The sequence below is a fragment of the Chlorocebus sabaeus genome, chromosome 2 (assembly GCF_047675955.1).
Source record: "Chlorocebus sabaeus isolate Y175 chromosome 2, mChlSab1.0.hap1, whole genome shotgun sequence".
In the NCBI taxonomy this organism is placed as follows: domain Eukaryota; kingdom Metazoa; phylum Chordata; class Mammalia; order Primates; family Cercopithecidae; genus Chlorocebus; species Chlorocebus sabaeus.
The window spans coordinates 86,793,899-86,815,396 of record NC_132905.1 but is presented as its reverse complement, the minus strand read 5'-3'; the positions used below and the strand labels follow the sequence as shown (position 1 = coordinate 86,815,396).

Below are 21,498 nucleotides of genomic sequence, written 5' to 3'. Positions count from 1 at the left end.
AGCAGCTCAGTTTAATCTTGATACAGTCACAATCTATTTCTACCCTCAGTTTGCTAATCCTAGCTTTTCTTTTTAGCTTAGTTTTTTTTTTTTTTTTTTTTTGAGAAGGAGGGAATGGGCTAGAAAAAAATTATCTTTTAAAAAAATGCCTAGCTTATTTAAAAACTAGTAATTATACTAGTTTTAAAATTTTATCTGTTTAGTGACTGCTTACTCCTTAACATAGGCAAGTATAAGAGGGCTTGATTTATTTATTTTTCTTTGGGTGAAATCTAAACCTCTAGGAGAAGTAACCTATAAGCTTAAAAATTCAGGTTTTAATGGCCTAATAAGATAATGACTTTTCAGGAAGTAGAAAACATTAAGCATCGAACTGTAGAAAATGTTAGGCGGGGCAGGGCAGAAAAATTTGGCTAGAGATGACCTGAAGTTTTACTTTTTGTGGTAATTTTATTATTACTATTAAACTATTTTAAGTAGCTTTTAATTTTTATCTTTAGTAGAGTCTTCTTAAAAATTTTCTACCATTATTGCTTAACTCTAAAATATAAACTGAGATATAATACTTGACCATCATAAATGGACTTTTTACTTATGAATGAAAAATTGGGGCAAAAATCTACCTTAGTGTTGTAGGTTTTGTTGTTTTCCAGACTGAGTGAGTTGGAAGTTATTCAAATTGTGATGTAAATGTACTGTAAAGTTTTGATTACAGAATTTTCTCAGGGATGGAATTTACTTAGTTGGTCGGACTAATATGAAACAACTGGGAATTCTAATTCTTTTTCTTGTAAATATATTGACCAGTTATGGAAGTTTACTAGTAATATCACCCTTTAACTTCAAAGTATATAGCTGGGGTAGGCTACAACAGGTATAGATAGCTTTGCGTACTTATTATTTTAGATATTGAGACCAGTATTTTGGTAGAAAGGGGGAACAGAATGTAAGAAAGGGAATATAAACAAAGAGAAGATTATACAGGTAATGGCTTAAATAATCTTTTGGTTGCTGGCAACATTAGCCTGTCTTTAGGTTGGACATCAACCCCTCAGCTAGTCAGGATTGTTTTTGTCCTGTTCACTTGGTACTTTTATGTAGAAAGTACGGATTGCAGCTTTCCCCACTAGGGTGTCGGTGAATGAGTTGGCTATTTGGAGGTGTACGTTCTCCTCTGTAGCTCCGGGACATCTTGTTGAAGTGCTGTGGGTGCTCATGATGACCCTTAGCCCCTTAGCACCTTTCCATGTGGATGCTTCTGTGATGCCGAGAAGTAAGGTGCTTATACTTCTCAGTTTGCTTGTCGTAGTCCATTTTACTCCTCTTGTAGATCTGTTGGCACCTGTCACTTAGTCCTAAAGCCCTGCTGTGTATGATGGTAAAGTATGTGGTTACCTTGCTCATAAATCATGTAACCGCAGGCTGACTAAAATACAGGGCACCCTGTATTTTATAAATTTTACTAAAATACACCCACCCTGTGGGCAGAGAGCGCATTTAGGTTACTCTATATTAGTATATATAATACAGTGTCTGGCACATTGGAATAGTCCATCTAGTAATTATTACACGAATGGATGAATGAACCAAAAGGGAGCATGTATGGAGTATCTAAAATATTAAGTGAGGATATTTTTTAAAATGATGCATATTGTCAAAACAGGATATAATTTAAAATGCTTATTCATACTCCTTGCTTTTATCTGTTTAATTTTCATCAAAGAAAAAAATCATATGGCACTAAAATGCTTAAACCTGTCTGCTTCCTAGTCCTGCCCCTTGAAAGACACCTATATCTAGTCCATTTCTTCTCTATCTTCATTTTTCTAAATGGCATGCCTTCCCACTGAGATAGGGGTTCGCTCTTTCGGTTCACCTGCCTAGAATTGCCCTTTCTTTCATCTCTCAACATAGTTATAATACAAATTAAAAATAGTAGGTAGTCAGTATTTACATTTTTTGTAACTTTATAAATATTACAGTGATTCACTAGGCCCTCCTGTCTGTAGTACTTTGTTATCCTGGTGTTGTCAATTGCTGCCTTTTTCCCCCTATTTTCTATATACTTTAATATTTTCTAAATGCTTCAACATCATTGTTATGGTCTTAGTAATATATTCTGTATGACCACACATATTAGCTTCCTTTTTTGTTTGTTTGTTTTTGGAGTTCTGTCCCACAGAACATTTCTCTATTTCAGATTTGGAGTGGATTCTGATTTTTTTTGGTTTAAGCATGATGACTCGCTTTTTAAAAGTAAGTCTAGAGAAATGGGATTGGTTGATGTGGGTATCAGTTTACATGTTTTTTACTTAATCTTGCTATTCATAGCTCTGAATCTTATCTCTCCTTTCTACCGCGACATACAGTTTTTTCTGAACCTGAGTCATTGAAGATCTCAATAGACTAAATTTCCTGTACCCCCACAGAGAGGAGGCAGTTGTCTGAATGTGCTGGGTCTGGAAAGGACATGGGGATTTAATTGTTCTGTACATAGACGTTTAGTTTCAACAATGCCATCTATTTTTCAGTCCCTGCCTCACCATGAAACTTACGTGATACCTTTCTAATTATTTTTTTAATCCTCCAAGGAGAATTTATCGTGCTTCTCAGTACTCTCCATTGTAGGCAGTTTGTGTTTCGTTTCCTCTGCACTCTTGTCATCACTGTTTTTCTTTTTCACAAAGTATTTCGACTCTTATGCTCCATTTGGTCTTTGTTATTAGCAGGAAGCTAACCAAACTTCATTTTCGAAAATGCTTTTCAAAATTCACATATTAGCTTTGGACTGAATGAAAGGATGCTGATTTTCAGGTGCATTAATCAAAAACACTCTTTAGGCAGTAAAAGTTACCCTTTCCTACCTCTTTTGAAGGAATACATTGGACAGTACTCATATGACTTTGGTGAAGGATATAGGGTATTTGGGACTTGAAAAACTTAATTTTTATGATTTGTTGTGATGATCGATGGTGATGAGTTTCACTGGGTAATGGCAGATGAAGTTGTTTTAGACCATCTGCCTCATGATGTTTTGCGGGATTCAAAAACAAATAAAACCAACTTGTTGAGGGCATCCTGGGGTCCTAAAGCAGTGAGGAATTTTGAGTAAAGAAAGATAGTCAGAGAATGAGCTTGTTATTTTTGATGGATTTTGTCTTTTAGGCATCTCCAGAACTGACTGCTGAGTGGCTGAGGAACTAAGAAAATTTTTGCGCAAAGTTTGAGCCCTAGTAAAACATCTTAGACTTTGAATTGGATTTCTAAATGGTTAGAATGTAGCATTAACTGATAACTGAAAGTTAAGACAGGCTTCCTAGTTTCTGAATTATCTCAGAATGTATTGGATTAAGGCGACCTGAGACTGGAAGTGACTCTAGTCTACCTGCCTGCCAGAGCAAATGTAAATTCTCTCTTAGAAGATAATATTATCTGGGAACCTTTCCTTCATTTTTCATACACAATGTCTAGTACTCAGGTCAGTCATACCAGAAAATAAGATGTGTGTGAAAACTAATACAAAAAAAATGGACAATAGAAAACAGCACAGGAAAATCGGAATATGTGTCTGCCATAATAATAATTAATGTGTTCAAGGAATTAAAAGCAAGGTTGAGAGTCTGAAGAAAACTAAAAACTATAAAGAACAAAATGGAAATTTCAGAATGGAAAAATATAAATGAAACTAAGAAGTCAGTGGATAAATTTAGCAGCGTTACTAGACACAACTGAAGGGATAATTAGCCAACTGGTAAATTAATCTGGAGAGTATTTTTCAGACTAAAGCTATGACATAAAGATGGGAGCATCAAAGAGTTACTTTGGGTGTGGTGAGTAGTACTAACAGTGTATTTGTAGTTCCAGAAGGAGAGTAAAAGGAAATAGGGCAAAAGCATATTTGAAGAGATGATTCACAATATTCCAAACTTGAGAGAGATCAAGTCATAGATTCAGGAAGCAATATGAATCAAATAGTATAAACATAAAGAATACTGCACCAGAGTACATCATCATAAAACAAAAAAGTAACTATAGACAGAAATTCTAAAAGTTGCAAGGAGGAGAAAGATACACATATAAAGGAGCGAAAACAAGACTAATAGTTGACTTTGATAACTTTAAACATCAAGTCACACATCAGCAGAAATAATGTCTTTAAAGTGCTGGAAATAAATAACTGGCCATCTTGAATTTTATACCTAGCAGAAGTCTTTTAAAATGAAGAAAAACATTTCAGTCAACAGAAGCTGAAATAATTCTTGACCACCCACACCAAAGGAAGTTCTAAGTGTCCAGGAACAAGGAAAATACTCTATCTACAGTGGGAGCTCAGAGAATAGAAGTGGGATTGAGATTCTTCTAACCTGCCAGCATTCTCTTTCCTCTTTAAATTCCTCAAAAGAATAGTCCATGGTTTGTCTCCCCTACTTAAATTACTCCCCTTATCTTTGGTTTCACTTTCTGCTGTTTCAGTTACCTGCTGTTAATTGTGGCTGAAAATATTACAGTACTGAGAGAGAGAAGGAGAGGGAGACCACATTCATATAACTTTTGTTGCAGTGTGTTTTTTACAATTGATCTATTTTATTATTATTGTTGTTAATCTCATACTGTGCCCAATTTATAAATTAAACTATCATAGGTATGCAAGGAAAAAAATCATAGTATATATGGGGTTCGGTAATATCTGCGGTTTCAGGTATTCAGAGGAGGTTTTGGAATGTATCCCTTTTGGATAAGAGGGTGCTACTCTATACCCCATTTTCCAATTATTTAATGCCTCTATTCTTCCTCTACCACTCAACTGAAAACATGACTTTCCAGTTGCCAAATCCAAAGGTTATTTCCCTGTCCTTAATTTATTGGAAGAATGTGTCAACTTTTCATGATATTGCTAATCTTGTCCTCCTTGAAATGTGCCAGCTATTTTTTGATGTACAGCAGAATCTTTTGTGGAACTTTGTATCTTTATTGAGAGTCCCCTGACATTGTTATTTTTTTTTTTAATTTTTATTTATTTTTTATTATTATACTTTAAGTTCTAGGGTACATGTGCATAACGTGCAGGTTTGTTACATATGTATACTTGTGCCATGTTGCTGTGCTGCACCCATCAACTCATCAGCACCCATCAACTCATCATTTACATCTGATACAACTCCCAATGCAATCCCTCCCCCCTCCCCCCTCCCCATGATAGGCCCCGGTGTGTGATGTTCCCCTTCCCAAGTCCAAGTGATCTCATTGTTCAGTTCCCACCTATGAGTGAGAACATGCGGTGTTTGGTTTTCTGTTCTTGTGATAGTTTGCTAAGAATGATGGTTTCCAGCTGCATCCATGTCCCTACAAAGGACACAAACTCATCCTTTTTTATGGCTGCATAGTATTCCATGGTGTATATGTGCCACATTTTCTTAATCCAGTCTGTCACTGATGGACATTTGGGTTGATTCCAAGTCTTTGCTATTGTGAATAGTGCCGCAGTAAACATACGTGTGCATGTGTCTTTATAGCAGCATGATTTATAATCCTTTGGGTGTATACCCAGTAATGGGATGGCTGGGTCATATGGTACTGGTACCAAAACAGAAATATAGACCAATGGAACAGAACAGAGTCCTCAGAAATAATACCACACATCTACAGCCATCTGATCTTTGACAAACCTGAGAGAAACAAGAAATGAGGAAAGGATTCCCTATTTAATAAATGGTGCTGGGAAAATTGGCTAGCCATAAGCAGAAAGCTGAAACTGGATCCTTTCCTTACTCCTTATACGAAAATTAATTCAAGATGGATTAGAGACTTAAATGCTAGACCTAATACCGTAAAAACCCTAGAGGAAAACCTAGGTAGTACCATTCAGGACATAGGCATGGGCAAAGACTTCATGTCTAAAACACCAAAAGCAACGGCAGCAAAAGCCAAAATTGACATTGTTATTTTTTAAAGCTCCACAATTTATTCAGATCCACAAGTATGTTTGAAAGCCTTTGTTTTCTCCACTCCTTTTTCTTCTGTGATTTCCCTTAGTATACCTTTCTCTTTCTCAACATTTTTTTTTTTTTCTTGTGACTTTTAAATGGTGCTTTCTCCCCAAGGTTCTGATCTTGGCCAACTGTTAATGTATTCATATCCCTTCTGGTTTGTTACTTCTACTGTTATTGTTTTAATCAGCAGTCACAAGACTGTAATCCCTACAATGGCAGAGACTACCTTCTTAGTGTCTGTCATATAGTAGATGTTCCATAAATATTTGTTAAATGAATGAATAAATGATTTATGTGCTTATATTGTTTTATCTTTCTAGATCACAAGATAAAATATTTTTTTACAATTTCTGTTACCAGCTTTATGGTTTTACCTTTCATATTTGGGCTGTTAATTGATCTATGTAATCTGGCTCTATTTCTTTATATGTAGTTTTCTCAGTACCCAACTGTTGATCAAAAGCTTATTTTCTCATTGATTTGTGGTGCCACCTTTATCTTCTGTCGAGTTGACTGACTCACATTTTCTAAGATTTAATACATTATTACTTCCTGTATAGTAATTTTCAAACTTTATAAACTGTGACCCAAGAAAGGAAATACTGTATATTACAAAACATTTTACACATACACAAGTTTGTAAAATATCTACAATGAAAGTTTTGCAAGAAAATACTCTGATGAATTTACTGAGTATGATACATTGTGATTTTTTCCATTGTATTTTATCACATTTTAAACAAATGTTCAGCATGATGACAGTAAATGGTTGCAAACTACAGTTTAAAAAAGATACTCCAGGAAGCCTTTCTATGAGCATCCATCATATGCTCCATTATATTCTTGTGTAATTATTATCACTGCATCTTGAAGTCACGACATTTCTATTATACATCTGTCTCCGTTCTAAATTGTGTATTTCCTTGAGCATTGAGATAATATGTAATTTCTTTGTGTCTCTATCACCTAGGATCTGGTGAATAAATTTATTTGTACTACATTTTTCTAGAATTAATGATACATCTAGATAATTCATGGTAAACATAGCACATCTAAAAAATTTTGGACTTGACATTTGCATACTCTTTCTTTTGAGGAAACTGCTTAAGTGCGTATAAAGAGAGCTATTAATAACGAGTAGTATTTTCAAAAGGTTGTCCAAATATTATCTTGTGCACCATCAAGTATCAAGAATAGTATGTCAAATATAAGAAATTTGACTTTTTCTTAGAAATGTGGCCTCCTTGTGCCAGTTGCAATGATTCTGAGTATAAGTAGTACACAGTTGTCAAAAATAAATCTCTAAACCAGTTATTTTTACATTCTGCTAATGGAATTTTCTCTCAGGTTATCTTCAATTGTTATTCTTTTTCAGTCATTATTTAATCTTTTGGAATTTAGAAGATTAGTTCTGAATTACAAGCCTCCATCAAATGCTCAAGATTTACCCCGAAACCAAAAGGTAAAATGTAAAAGATTTGTTTTTTTTAACAGTATATATAGTCTATATGTTCTCTTATATGTGATTGATTTTTGGGCATTTACTTGGCTCATCAAATCGGAAACTGTCAATTTGAGTGTCAATTCATTAATCTCAGTTACCACAGCAACTTCTTATCCTTTGTTAATATATTATAAATATGACTTTTTTTCTTTACCTGTCACAGTAATATGCCAATTTTTGGTGTCACTTTAGTAATTTTTTTGGGGGGACTGTCACATTTCAGTAAACTTTATAGGCTATAGTTTACAATATAAGGTCTTTCCTCAATTGTCTCCTGAAAAATTTTGTGGAAATAGAAATTTCTTTTCAGTTGATTGTCTTGTGGAGCCCTTTAAAAATGAGTTTTGCATTCATGTCTTTGCAGTACAAATGTGTATCTTTCATTTTGGAAGTGACTATCGTAGATAGGTAGTATAAAGTGAACAAAGAGCACACACACCAGGGCCAGATTGCCTGGGTTCTAGCTATGGACCTAGAGCTAGTTACTTGATTTCTCTCTATTCCATTTCCTATCTGTAAAGCATAAATAATAATAGTAATTATTTCATAGAGTTGCTATGAGCATTAAATGAGGTAAAACATGTAAGGGGCTTAAAAGTGCTTGGTACATAGTAAGAACTAGGTGTCAGCTATTGTCAGTTAAACAATAAAATAAAGTTTTTAAAAAATAAGACTTATTTAGGGCCAGGCGCGGTGGCTCACGCCTGTAATCCCAGCAGTTTGGGAGGCCGAGGCGAGCGGATCACGAGGTCAGGAGATTGAGATCATCCTGGCTAACACGGTGAAACCCCATCTCTACTAAAAGTACAAAAAATTAGCCAGGCGTGGTGACGGGCGCCTGTAGTCCCAGCTACTTGGGAGGCTGAGGCAGGAGAATGGCGTGAGCCCGGGAGACGGAGCTTGCAGTGAGCTGAGATCGCACCACTGCACTGTAGCCTGGGCGACAGAGCGAGACTCTGTCTCAAAAAAAATAAATAAATAAAATAAGACTTATTTTAAAAAGAACCAGTTTGCACACAGAATTTATACCTAATGGAAAAAATTACTTACAGAGATGATATAATTGCGTGTAGGACTTTAGTGGTTGATCTTGTCATAAACAATCTGTAGTCCTAAAGTGGACTTGTTGCCAAGACAGGGGAGTTAGTTTTAGGTTTCAGTATACTGCTGAACTTTTTGTGACCTATTGTTAGTAGGAGTGATGAATTATTAAATTATGTTTTCCTTTTAGCGTTTAATTTTTAAAACCACTTTTTCTGTAAACACGTAAAACATTTATAATGCATGCTAGTGGGATGAGAACTTGATTTATAACCAGCTTTTCAGGTTATAATCTCTGTGCTGTATAGTGTCAGGCTGATAAACAACCCATTTTCAAAAGGGAGTCAGGATCACTCGACAAACTCGTGTGTCTCCAGAAAAATTAAGGAAAACCCTTTCAATTGTTAACGGTTTTTACATGGAACTTTTTGAACTATTGCCTCTACTATTGCAGTTTGTTAACATCACAGTTCTTCTCTCTTCTCATATCTCAAAGTCTATGTATAATTTGTGTGAAACTGTTTAGAATTATCATTTCTAGTTACGTATTTATGTATGTATATGTGTCTTGACCATTTATAGTCCTGGATTTTAATGTTTTACAGAGCTTTATTTTCTTTTGTTCTTCACAGAGTTGAATAAGGCTGTGTTAGTTTGTACTCTTATTTTAAAAACAGTTGTTATATTTATGCTTATATATCAGAAGGAGTTGTGAATACTAGAGAAATGTGTAATTCCAATCTTCAGCACCTTTCTAGACAAGTTTGTTTCTTGCAATGGGTTAGCCTCTCCAGGTGTCCCTTTAGCTTAAGGAAATAAAATAATTTCTCACTTCCATTCTGAGACAATTACGTAGAATATGCAATTTTGTATAAGATTATTCCACAGAAGTGACTCTCCTTTAGTTTAGTAGAGTGACAGCAGTTCACACTATACCTTGACATCTTTGAAGCAAATGTGGGATTTATAGGTAGTTATCAGCCACTGAATGGTCCTATATTCATTTGAGATGGTGACAGCAGGTTTTTAAGAAAAGGTATCAGTGTAACTTATCAATTATTTAATAATGAATTTACCTCTAACTGGTGACGTGTCTACAGCTACATTCAATTTGAACACTTTGTGTTAAATTGCAGAATACATTTGGGATTACTTTGATCACATCACAGAAATGCCATTTGTATACACTTTTAAACAGGATATTTTTTACTGGCAGAATTTGCCACAAGTATTACATACATATTGGGTGAGATTTGAAAGAAATACAGTATTTGAAATTAGTTTGTATTTTAAGTAGACTTGGCAATTGCTTGTAGAAATTGAAACTAATTTTAGACACTCATATTTATTTGAACTGTTTGTAATTTCAGTGTCTAGGAGAATTGTGAGGTCTCTGGCAGTACAATAATAGATCCTTGATGTAATCATCCCGCCTCCCCTCACACAGATATATATTTGGCTTAAAATGTTTCAAACTGATGGCAAAACATATTAAATGTTGAGAAAACAAAGATGCACATGTATAGTATTTAGTGGAAATCATCATATAAATAGCTAAAGCCTTATTAATTGGAAGGTTATATTATTTAAAGCCTTGATTTAGGACAAATATTTCAAAATAAATAAATTTCTCACTTTCCACTACTTAAAGCGAATGTCATCAGAAGGAAATGGGTTTAGTTGAGTACCATACTGTATTCCTGGACCAAATACTTGAAGGAATTTTGAATTTTACAAATAAAAAAGGCATACTGAGATTTCTGCCATTAGTCATGAAGAAGTGACAGGAACTGGATTTATAAGTCTCAGTACATTATAAAGAATTCAGATCATACAGAATACCTTTTCTGAGGAAAATGGTAGAAATCAACAACAGAAGGATATACAGAAAATTCCCAGATAGTTGGAAGTGAAGTAGTTCACCTCTGAATATCCCAAGGGATAAAGAACAAATCAAATGAGTAATTTCAGAATATTCTGAGCTGAATGAAAATTAAAACATGACATATCAAAATTTGAGGGATGAATCTAAAACAGTGATTAGTTGAAGATATCTTATTAGAGACTATCGGGGGAAACCCCACCCCTGATATTTAACGTGGGTTCTTTTCTATTTCCCTAAGCGTTTTAACTGGCCTGAGAAATAAAGGGAAAGAGTACAAAAGAGAAAAGTTTTAAAACTGGGTGTCTGGGGGAGACATCACATGTTGGCAAGTTCCGTGATGCTCCTCAAGCCGTAAAACCAGCAAGTTTTTGTTAGCGATTTTCAGAAGGGGAGGGAGTGCATGAATAGGGTGTGGGTCACAGAGATCACATTCTTCACAGGGTAATAGAATATCACAAAGCAAGTGGAGGCAGGGCGAGATCATAGGACCACAGGATGGGGCGAAATTAAAATTGCTAATGAAGTTTCGGGCACACATTGTCATTGATAACATCAAGAGACAGGGTTTGAGAGCAGACAACCTGTCTGACCAAAATTTATTAGGCAGGAATTTCCTTGTCCTAATAAGGCTAGGAGCATTACAGGAGGCCGGGGCTTATTTCATCCCTTCAGCTTCGACTGTAAAAGACACCGCCCTGATGAGGGGGGGCCATTCATAGGCCTACCCTCATGGGACGCATTCTCTTTCTCAGGGATGTTCCTTGCTGAGAAAAAGAATTCAGCGATATTTCTCCTATTTGCCTTTGACAGAAGAGAAACATGGCTCTGTTCTGTCTGGCTCACTGGCAGTCAGACTCCAAAGTCTTATCTCCCTTGTTCCCTGAAGATTGCTGTTATCCTGTTCTTTTTTCAAGGTGCCCAGGTTTCATATTGTTCGAGCACACATGCTCTACAAACAATTTGTGCAGTTAACACAATCATCACAGGGTCCTGAGGCATACATCATCGTCAGCTTATGAAGATGATGGGATTAAGAGATTAAAGTAAAGACAGCATAGGAAATCACAAGGGTATTGATTGGGGAAGTGATAAGTGTCCATGAAATCTTCACAGTTTATGTTCAGAGACTGCAGTAAAGACAGGCGTAAGAAATTATAAAAGTATTAATTTGGGGAACTAATGTCCATGAAATCTTCACAATTTGTGTTCTTCTGCCGCGGCTTCAGCTGGTCCCTCCGTTTGGGGTCCCTGACTTCCTGCAACAAGAGACATCTTACCAGACATCTTATTAGAAAAGAAGAATGGTTTTCAATTAATGATAGCAGCTTGCATATCAAGACATTAGAGAATAAATGTCCCATTAATCTCAAAGCAGAAGTAAGGAAATAATAAAGATAATAGCAGAAATCCATGAACCAAATATCAGAAAAACAATACAGAAAGTTATGGAACCAAAAGCTGCTTCTTGAGAAGATTGGTGAAATTGGTGAACTTCTAGGTAAACTAAGCAAGAAAGTAGAGGGAAGACATCTGTTACAAATATAAGGAGTGAAAAAGGGAAACGTCACTACATATTCTATAGACAGTAAAAGGAGAATAGTGGAATATCGTAAACAACAGACAAGTGACTTGAAAGTCACAAGCTATCAAAGCTCACTGATGAAGAAATAGATAACCTGTGGTAGCCCTACATTATATTAAAGGAACTGGAACCCATCCACCAAAAAATTCAACAGCTGAATGTTTTACTTGTAAATTATATTAAGCATTTAAAGAACAAATGATAACAATTCCCTATACATTTGTGCAGATACTTAAGAAGTAAAACTTCCCAACTCGTTTTGTGAGCTAAGCATTACCCTGAAATGAAGAGTAGGAAAATACATTTCAAGAAAAGAAAACCACACACCATTATTTCTCATGAATTTGGAAGCAAAGAATTGTAGCAAATTTTTGAGAAATTAAATCCTGCAATTATATATAAAGGATAATACCTCATAGAGAAGTGGGGCTTACCCAGGAATACAAAATTGGTTTAGCCTTCAAAAATAAATCACTGTAATTCACCATATCAACAGACTAAAGAAGAAAAACCATATTATCATCTCTGTAGATGAAGAAAAATGATTTGACCAAAGCTAAAATCTCATTTATGGTAAAATCTTGTAGAAACTAGGAAGCAATTTACTTTTCAAATATGCTTCTCAGCAGAATTCCCCTAATTTCCAAAAAATTATTACTTCCAACTTTGTTACTGGGAATGTCTCAAAAAACTGCATTGACTTAGGTGCAGTGATAAAGAAACTGATCTCAGGAAATTAAGGGTACTCATGGAAGTAACTTTGTGGATTAAAGCTCATAGTTTTTATACTTTTAAAACCTGTTTCTGTAGGGTATATTTGGAACCAGTTTTATTCCCTCTTACCTATTTCTTAGGACTCTTTTTTGGAATATATTCTAGAAGCAGTTCTTTCTATGTCGATTATATTATTCTGGGCAGCAACTATGTAAAGATACACCCCCATCCCAGACCCCTAGAATTTTACAATGTTAAGAATGCCAACTATGTAAATTTGGAAGAAAATTTTCATATTTAATATCTAAATTTTATCCATTAGAATTGTTATTGCAAGAACTAAATATTATAAGAATGGCTTGCCTGGTTTGTTGCCATGAAACATTTCACTAAGTTTTGTGAATTACGTTATTTTTTAAAGTTTCCTTCTTGTTTTAAATTAAATTGTTAGTGATTGGTAATGTGAGTTGTTTTAATTTTTTCTGGAGATTTTGCTTTAATGAACCATTGAGAATTGAATGCTTGCTTTGTGTAGTAAAAACTTGTGGAAGAGATATAGAAATTCTTGTCTTTGAGAATCTTATAGTCTTATTGAGAAACAAAAGTAAGATTTCAAAGGACTATTAGGAGCATGATATATTAGTCTCCTATTAGGATCTGGTCTAATTATTAAATTAATATAATTAAATTTAAGTATTGTGATTGAATTATATTAAATATAATGTTGGGTAACTTAAAGTAGATATAAAATAAATGAGTATAAAGTAATTTATAAGTACTTTTTATTAAATAAATAAATAATTATTAAATTTCTAATGTTAACAATTGGATGAGGTTCTAGTATTAGTCTAATAATTAAGATTGTCACACCACAGTGACAGTCAGTGGTTCATTGCTCAGTGAAAGGCATTCATTTCAGTAGATGTGGAATTTGAAGGTATCGTTGACTTGGAGAAGTCTGGAAAGACTTCATGGAGGAGTAGAGATTTTTGCTTAAATGGGTTTATTGAGATAAAGCACTTAGAACAGTGCCTGGCATGCAGTTATTGCTCTCAGCAGCAGCAGCTGGGCCTTGCTGAATGGGAAGTATTATAATAAGCAGTCTTGAATGAGGAAGATATTCTGGGCTGAGTAATGACATGATTTGCTGTGAATATGTGGCGTTCATCTGAAATTGTGAGCCTATCCTAGGTCTTCTGCCTTTTTTGTGCTTGACTTCTTTGAGTCTCTTAGATGGCACCAACACTCTACTTTCTTCAATTATGAAAGAGTGCTAATTCATCCCTAATCTATATTGGCTAGTTTAATTTTTGGTTACTGTTAAAATGAATATCTATTTACTAGTAAAAATTTTCTTAATCTTCAGTTAAGGTTTTTTTTTCCTTCAATAGGAACATCGGAATTTGCCTTTTATGCGTGAGCTGAGGTATCTATTTGCACTTCTTGTTGGTACCAAAAGGAAGTATGTTGATCCATCAAGAGCAGTTGAAATTCTTAAGGATGCTTTCAAATCAAATGACTCACAGCAGGTAGTTTTTTGCACTTACTTGTTTATTAACCATTTGTATTTTATTTAATCCGAATAATATTAAGCAGCTTTCCCCAGAATATGAGACTTTTTAAGATGCATGATACTGCTTTATTAAAAATAACCTGGAACCATTTAAAACATTTGGGAGACTTACTTTTAAAGAAAAGTGATCTTGAAGGTGTTAAAATAAAGTTTTAATTTATATTATGATTGAAATGAGAACGATGGATAAAATTAAGATTATTTACAAATACATAATTAAACATCTTCACAAATGTGTGATAACAGAGGATCATTATAGTACACATGCTTTTGATATTCCTGTGTTTGCTGGCAGGGAGTACTTTTCCGTAATTACCCAGAAATGGTTTTTGAAATACATTATCTTTGTTATTGTTGCTTTTGTCTTTTATTGTTTATATAGTGTATTGTAGATTTTTATCCATTACCTTAAAAGCATATTGGTAATTTTCTTACAAAATATCTATAAACAAACCAGTATTTTCACATATAATTGGAAAAATCAGAGAAATTAAAGAAGGAAAACAGAGGAACAAATACAGTGGCAAATAATAGTAAGTGTTCAAAAAGATGGCATCAAGCATGTACTGGCAGAAGCTTCAAAAAGCCACTAAGCTTTCAGTATTGTTTTTCAAAGTACATACTTGGATGTGTCTCTGTTTTTTGGATGTATGGAGAGGGCGTTTGGAAGAGGAGGGTCGGAGACTCTGTCACCATTTTCCTTGTGCTTTTTCTTTCTGTTTTAAATTTACCTTTTATGGCAAATGTGAATGAACAGAAAGGGCACTCAGAGTTTCTTTTATATGTTGTTTCATTTTTTAAAACATTCTAACAATGCTCCTGTGCCTTTTAGGCTTAGTATCTACTGAGCTTTGTTTCTTACTCGCTCTGTCATGATAACACTAACACAAATCAAAAGAAAGAAAAATAATTTTACAGTTGATCCCAAACCAACATTTTAGGGCATTTGGCATTCCTTCTGGTTCTAAATGCGTTTTACTTTTTTTTTTTTTTCTTTTTTAGTATGCATGCTATCTTTTCCAGTGACTCTGAATATACAATTAAATTTTTAAAAAAATTACTTCTGTTCTCAGACTTACCTTTCTTTCTGGATGGCTTTTTCCTTGTCTTTCTTTCTTTTTTTCTTTCTTTCTCTCTCTTCCTTCCTTCCTTCCTTCCTTCCTTCCTTCCTTCCTTCCTTCCTTCCTTCCTTCCTTCCTTCCTTCTTTCTTTCTTTCCTTCCTTCTTTCTCTCTTTCTTTCTCTCTTTCTGTCTTTCTTTCTTTCTCTCTCTCTTTCTTTCTTTCTTCTTTCTTTCCTAGTGATTCATGCTGATTTTGGGGTATCTTTTCACTTTTAAAGATGAGGCAGCATAGACTTCATTTGGAGCCATATATGTACATAGGTGGGCTTTTCAGTTACAGTTGAAATGGATACAACTGGCTGTTAAGGCCACAATATAAATGCTTTTGCTTCAGACTAGCAGTGTAGACTAACTTTTGAAATTAGTGATTCTTTTTCTTTAGAGGACTTTTAAGGTGGATGTATATCAATTAAGGTTGATAAGTTTGATTCTCTTCTGTTCCCTAAACACTTGAATTTGAAGTCTATGCTAGTAATTTAGTGAATCTGTAAATGTAAGCATCATGATTTTTTTAAAAGTGAATTTATATTTTCATTGTATCTTCTTCCTAAATATTTCAAATATATCATCTTTTGAAGTGCACAAGAGTCTTTTGGGATACCCTTTGATATGTGATACTGTTAGTTTTTTCTTTTTCTTTTCCATTTTTGTGTTTTTGGAGACACGGCTTTGTTTTGTCACCCAGGCTGGTATACAGTGTCATACAGTGTCATACAGTGTCATACAGGTATGACAAATGGCTCATTGCAACATCAGCCCCCTGGGCTCAAGCCTTCCCCATGCCTCAGTCTCCTAAGTAGCTGAGACCACAGGCACATGCCGCTGTGCCTGGCAAATAATTGTATTTTATTTTTATAGGGACAGGATCTCCCTATGTTGCCAGGCCTGGTCTTGAACTCCTGGGCTCAAGCTGTCCTCCCTCTTTGGCCTCCCAAAGTGGTAGGATTATAGACGTGAACCACCACACTTGGCCCTGATTGATACTGTCAGTTTTAATCATACCCTTAATTGTTTCAGCTTAAAACTAAACATCAGTGAAGACTTCATTATTTTTTTTTCTCTTGATGGATGCAGGTAGAATTTTTATTTTATAATTGTCAATTTTAGATTGATTTCTAAGGAAGATAGGGATTAACTTCTGAAAAATATTGTGATAGCTAGGAAACCTTCTTATTTTTTGTTAGATATAACCTTTAAGTGAATTAAAGTTATACAAAAGTATGAAAAGTTGTTTTAAGATGTTGCAGTAGTTCCTGAGGACAGTCGTAACAAATTGCAACGGACGGAGTGGTTAAAAACAAAAGATTATGCTCCACCAGTTCTAGAGGGCAGAGGTCTAGAATAAAGGTGTTGGCAGGGCCTCACTTCCTCCAGTGGCTCTAGGGGAGAATCCTCCTTTGCTTCCACCGTATTCTGGTGACTGTTGGTGTTTCTTGGCTTGAGGCAGCACAGCTCCAATCCCTGTCTCCCTCTTCGTATGGCTTTCCCTCATGTGTCTGTCTATCTGCTGGTTTTCTGTTTCTTATAAGAACACTCACCGTTGGATTTAGCCCCAGCGCTAATCCGGGCTGATCTCATCTCAAGATCCTTACCTTAATTATATTGACAAAGATCATTCCAAATAGTGTCACCTTTTGAGGGTCTAGGTGGACATACATCTTTGCGGGCTACTATTCAACCCACCGTAGGTATTATGAATGTTTACAGCTAGATTTTTGTGTTGTGTTTAGTCCTATTTGACTCTGCAGCTTTGGAGCAATTTACTTAAGCTTTCCAGACTTTAGTTTCAACATTTTTTTAAGGTTAATAAGTTGGCCTACATGCTCTTTAAGAAACTTCTGGCTGAAAAAATGTATGATAGTAAGTTTGTTTTATATTTGGGGCTATTTTGATAAGGGCAAATTGCTTACTACTGATTCATCTGTCTTTAAGCAGCCTTAGTAGAGTTGATTTATTGCTTTTTCCCTTGTGTTCTATTTATTATTTTCTGTGTTCTAACTCACATTATTGAAAGAATTATGGTAGTTGATAACACAACTGCTACAACCTATTCCTGTTTTTCTATGTTGGAAGAGCAGAGATCAAAGGAATGGTGAAAGGTGATAAATGAGCTGGTTCTGAATGATAATAAAGGTAGATATGGCTTGAAAAGTTGTGTGTGTAAGTTGAATTAAGAAGATGAATTGTGGAAAGTGACTAGTCTTCCTTATAAGAGAGAAGCCAGTAATAATTCTTTATAAAATAAAGAACTGTTTGGTAAGATGATTTCTTCATTTTATAAAGATTCATTACAGAGCTCTTCAGGTGGTGAGTAATGATTATTTTTTAAAAATCTCATTTGTAAGTTTGGTTTTTGGGGGGGGGGTGTGTGTGTGTTTGTGTGTGTGTGTGTATTTTAGAGTGAACCCAATCATTGAATATCAATATAATGCTTGGTTTTTCAAATATATCCTGGTTAAATGATAAAAGTTTCTTGTATTTTGTGTGAAACATTTCACTTGTTATCTTTGCAAGAAGTTAGTGATCATATATTTCAGTAACTGGCTCTAGGTTTGATGTTATAACATCTAGTATTTTTTTTTTAGTAGGCTCAAATATCAACAGGCTTTTTTCTTTTCACAGCAAGATGTGAGTGAGTTTACACACAAATTATTAGATTGGTTAGAAGATGCCTTCCAAATGAAAGCTGAAGAGGAGACGTAAGTTACCATGAAGTTTAGCAGTGGGGTTTTAGGAATTCATTAGATAGCATGTATTTAATGTCAATGGAGAAATAAGAAATCAAGACAGACTTATGGAAATCCCAATATTTTCTGTATTATTGACAAGCTGTTTGGAATTTGCAGGCACAAATAATGATCTAACCAAAAAAATCTAAAAAGTGGTCCCTGAAAGTGCTAGTCTTACATGCCCAGTTCCTTTTCTTAGATTCAGTAATCACTTTTCATGAGGAGGAATGAATTTGTGGTGGAGAAAGATGTCAGGAATGTGAATTGTGACAAAATCCTTTTGTGTAGAAGCAGGAAGACAGGGATATGAAGTAGCAGTGCATGTGAACAAGTGGCTCTGTTCATCTGTTCACTCAGGGCCCCAAGGTCACCTAGGTGTCTGGGATCTTGCTGGCAGTGAAAATTATACTGTGTCTCCAAGTTTCTGCCCAGAAGTGACACACATCACTTTTGCTCACATTTTGTTGGACAGAGCTATGTCGCCTAACTTCAAAATGAGTAGGAATTTCTCACACTAATGAGGATGGTGGCTAAGAAAAAAGCAACCCCCCAACCCCCACTACCCCAAGAACATAACAAGGGTTGGCAAGGATGTGGAGAAATTGAAACCCTTGTGCCGTGTTGATGAGGATATAAAATGGTACAGCCACTGTGGAAAACAGTATGGGGGTTTCTTAAAAGATTAAAAATATAATCATCATATGATCCAGCAATTCTACTTCTTGGTGTCTATCCAAAAGAATTGAAAGCAGGGTTTCAAAGAGATATTTGTACACCTGTGTTCATAGCAACATTATTCACAATAGCCAAAAGGTGGAAGTATACCAAATGTCCATTGATAGGTGAATGGATAAACAAAATGTTCTATATATATGTACAGTGGAATATTGTTCATCCTGAAAAGCACAGAAGTTGTGACACATGCTGTAACGTGACCCCTTGAAGATACTATGCCCAGTGAAATAAGCCAGTCACAAAAGGACAAATACTACAAATCACTTATGTGAGGTATCGAGAGTTATCAAACACGTAGCAACAGAAAGTAGAATGGTGGTTGCCAGAGGCTGGGGGGAGGGGGAGATGGGGAGTTGTTTAATGCATATAGAGTTTCAGTTTTGCAAGAGGAAAAGAATTCTAAGATTCCTTGCACAACAGTGTGAAGCTACTTAATGCTACCGAACTGTGCAGTTAAAGGGTTATGTACATTTTATCACAGTTTTAAGAAGCGAGTAGGACAGTGTACCTTACCGTGTGCCTGGACGTAAAGGGCCAGAATTTTTTCGGTAGCACTAAAGACTACTACACTACCTACTGGGGTTCTTGTAAGAATTAAGAGAAGTACTTATCAACATTATTCTAAGGATTAAATAATGACCTATTTATCAAGAGAGATGGTATCCCCTCCCTTTTTAAACAATACTTAACAAATCAATTAATATAAACACAAATTAATACAGAAAAATCTGTATACAACTGTAGATACAGTGCATTTCTATATGGTAAGGCCAAGATGAACTTTGTCTTTTTAGGTCACACAAACCATAAAAAGACAGTTTAAAATTATCAATTTGTTTGCTTCAAACAGAAAAAAAAAATGAATTTTTATATTAAATGACTTGGAAACTATGTAAACGACTAATTCTACCAGCAGTGTGAAACTTCACAAAAGGATGGAGTAGCTCTTTAGCTACTCTGGGTCAAAAACTGATACCTTGTTCCCTCCCTGGTGAGGTTGTTGTTTTTGGATTATTTGGACTCTTCCATGTAAATACAGGAAATAACTTAGCAAAATTTGTAGAAATCTATTCTGATTAAAAGTGGCTTTTCTTCCTTCCCATGTCCAAAATAACATGCACTACACAGAGTAAGAGATTGAAATGTATAATGATAGAGCAGGCACTTTGTGCACAGACTGTGTCAATTTCTCTTCCAAGTTCATACATGTAGTGCTCATTTTAACTCTTATGAGAATCCTGTGAGTGCAACTATCATCATTATCCTCAGTTGACAGGTGAAGAAACGGGAGAATAAATTTAAGTACCTTGCGCAAGGTGACGCTGTAAATAACAGAGCTCAGTGCAAGTGCATGATAGCCACAGACGTGTTTTTGTCTTGTCATATACTATGGTTCTTTTAATATTTTCTCTATAGGTCCAAAAATTGTAATCACATTTATATTTTTTAACACTCTAGGGATGAAGAGAAGCCAAAGAACCCCATGGTAGAGTTGTTCTATGGAAGATTCCTAGCCGTGGGAGTACTTGAAGGTATAGTTACACATTTACTTTTTATTACAAGTGAAGAGAGATTATTATTCATTCGTTCATTTGTCTCGATAGTTACTATGATTTTAGTGGACTTTGATATATTCTGTCTAGTAATTTTTGTTGGATTGCTACTGTTATTCGCATATGGCACAGAGTTGAATGAATGAAAAGGAATGTGTAGAGTGCATTATCACATACTAATTGATACTTTATTTTATCCTCATGTTTTTTCCAGTGAGAGGGCTTCTGTGATACTGTTACATTGGAATCAGGGATTAATGGGACAGTTGGGAGATCCTTTGAAGATAATATTGGAGTTAAATACTGGGCTTGCTATGATGCTCACTTTCTTTTTCACGTTGAAAGCTGAATTTAGCAACTTAGCGTAGTCAGGGTGGTATAGAGTTCTCACTTTTTGAGTGATTTTAAATGTAGATATTAATTTTCAGGAAAAAATTATAGTCTATCTTTTGAAAAATCAGTTAAGAGTGATACTACTCCATTTAAGCTAAATACCTGTTTCTTAAAATGTGGCCTAACTAGTTTCTGTTTGGTTTTCCTAACAAGGCAGGAGACTGTCTTTAAATGTAACTTCATGTAATAATATTAGTCCCAAAGCATAAACTTGAAAAATTGTTTTTCTCAAATCACCCAATGCATCAACTTTTGAAAGTTACCTTTTTCCAGATGAGCTAAAGTGTAAAATTTGAAAAAATGTTTTTTCTTCACGACGTTAAGTAGTGGATTCCCTGAAGTTTTGTTTGAACATAGGTGGTTTGGGATTCAGAAAAAGGCAGATACGAACTCAGATGTTGACGCTTTAAAAAGTCTTAGTGAAGTGTTCATACATTTCTGTTTGTTTCGAATGGTAACAGCTTATATATAAGTTGTTATATATATACACATATATATGAGTTAATATATACATTTATATATAGAAGTAGAATATTTTACATAGTACATTTACGTTGGGTCATTCATCTTAATCATTCTGATTTGAAGTAGAACACTGTATCTGATACGGCTAGTATGTCTGATCAGGTCGTGACTAGGCACTGTTTGTGATACCCTGCAGGAGCATTTCTACCTGT

General features: G+C 35.0%; 1 protein-coding gene across 6 annotated transcripts in view; it reads left to right on the top strand.

Moving 5' to 3' along the window:
* The window catches only part of USP25 (ubiquitin specific peptidase 25), a 144,231-nt gene that overhangs the window by 62,410 nt on the left and 60,323 nt on the right, over positions 1-21,498 (top strand). For all 6 annotated transcript variants that reach the window (XM_007966899.3, XM_007966889.3, XM_037982811.2 and 3 more), the window contains exons 6-9: positions 7,366-7,452; positions 14,108-14,245; positions 18,034-18,110; positions 20,334-20,407. In XM_007966899.3, coding sequence (XP_007965090.3) covers positions 7,366-7,452; positions 14,108-14,245; positions 18,034-18,110; positions 20,334-20,407 — 376 coding nt within the window. The remainder of the gene's footprint in view (positions 1-7,365; positions 7,453-14,107; positions 14,246-18,033; positions 18,111-20,333; positions 20,408-21,498) is intronic.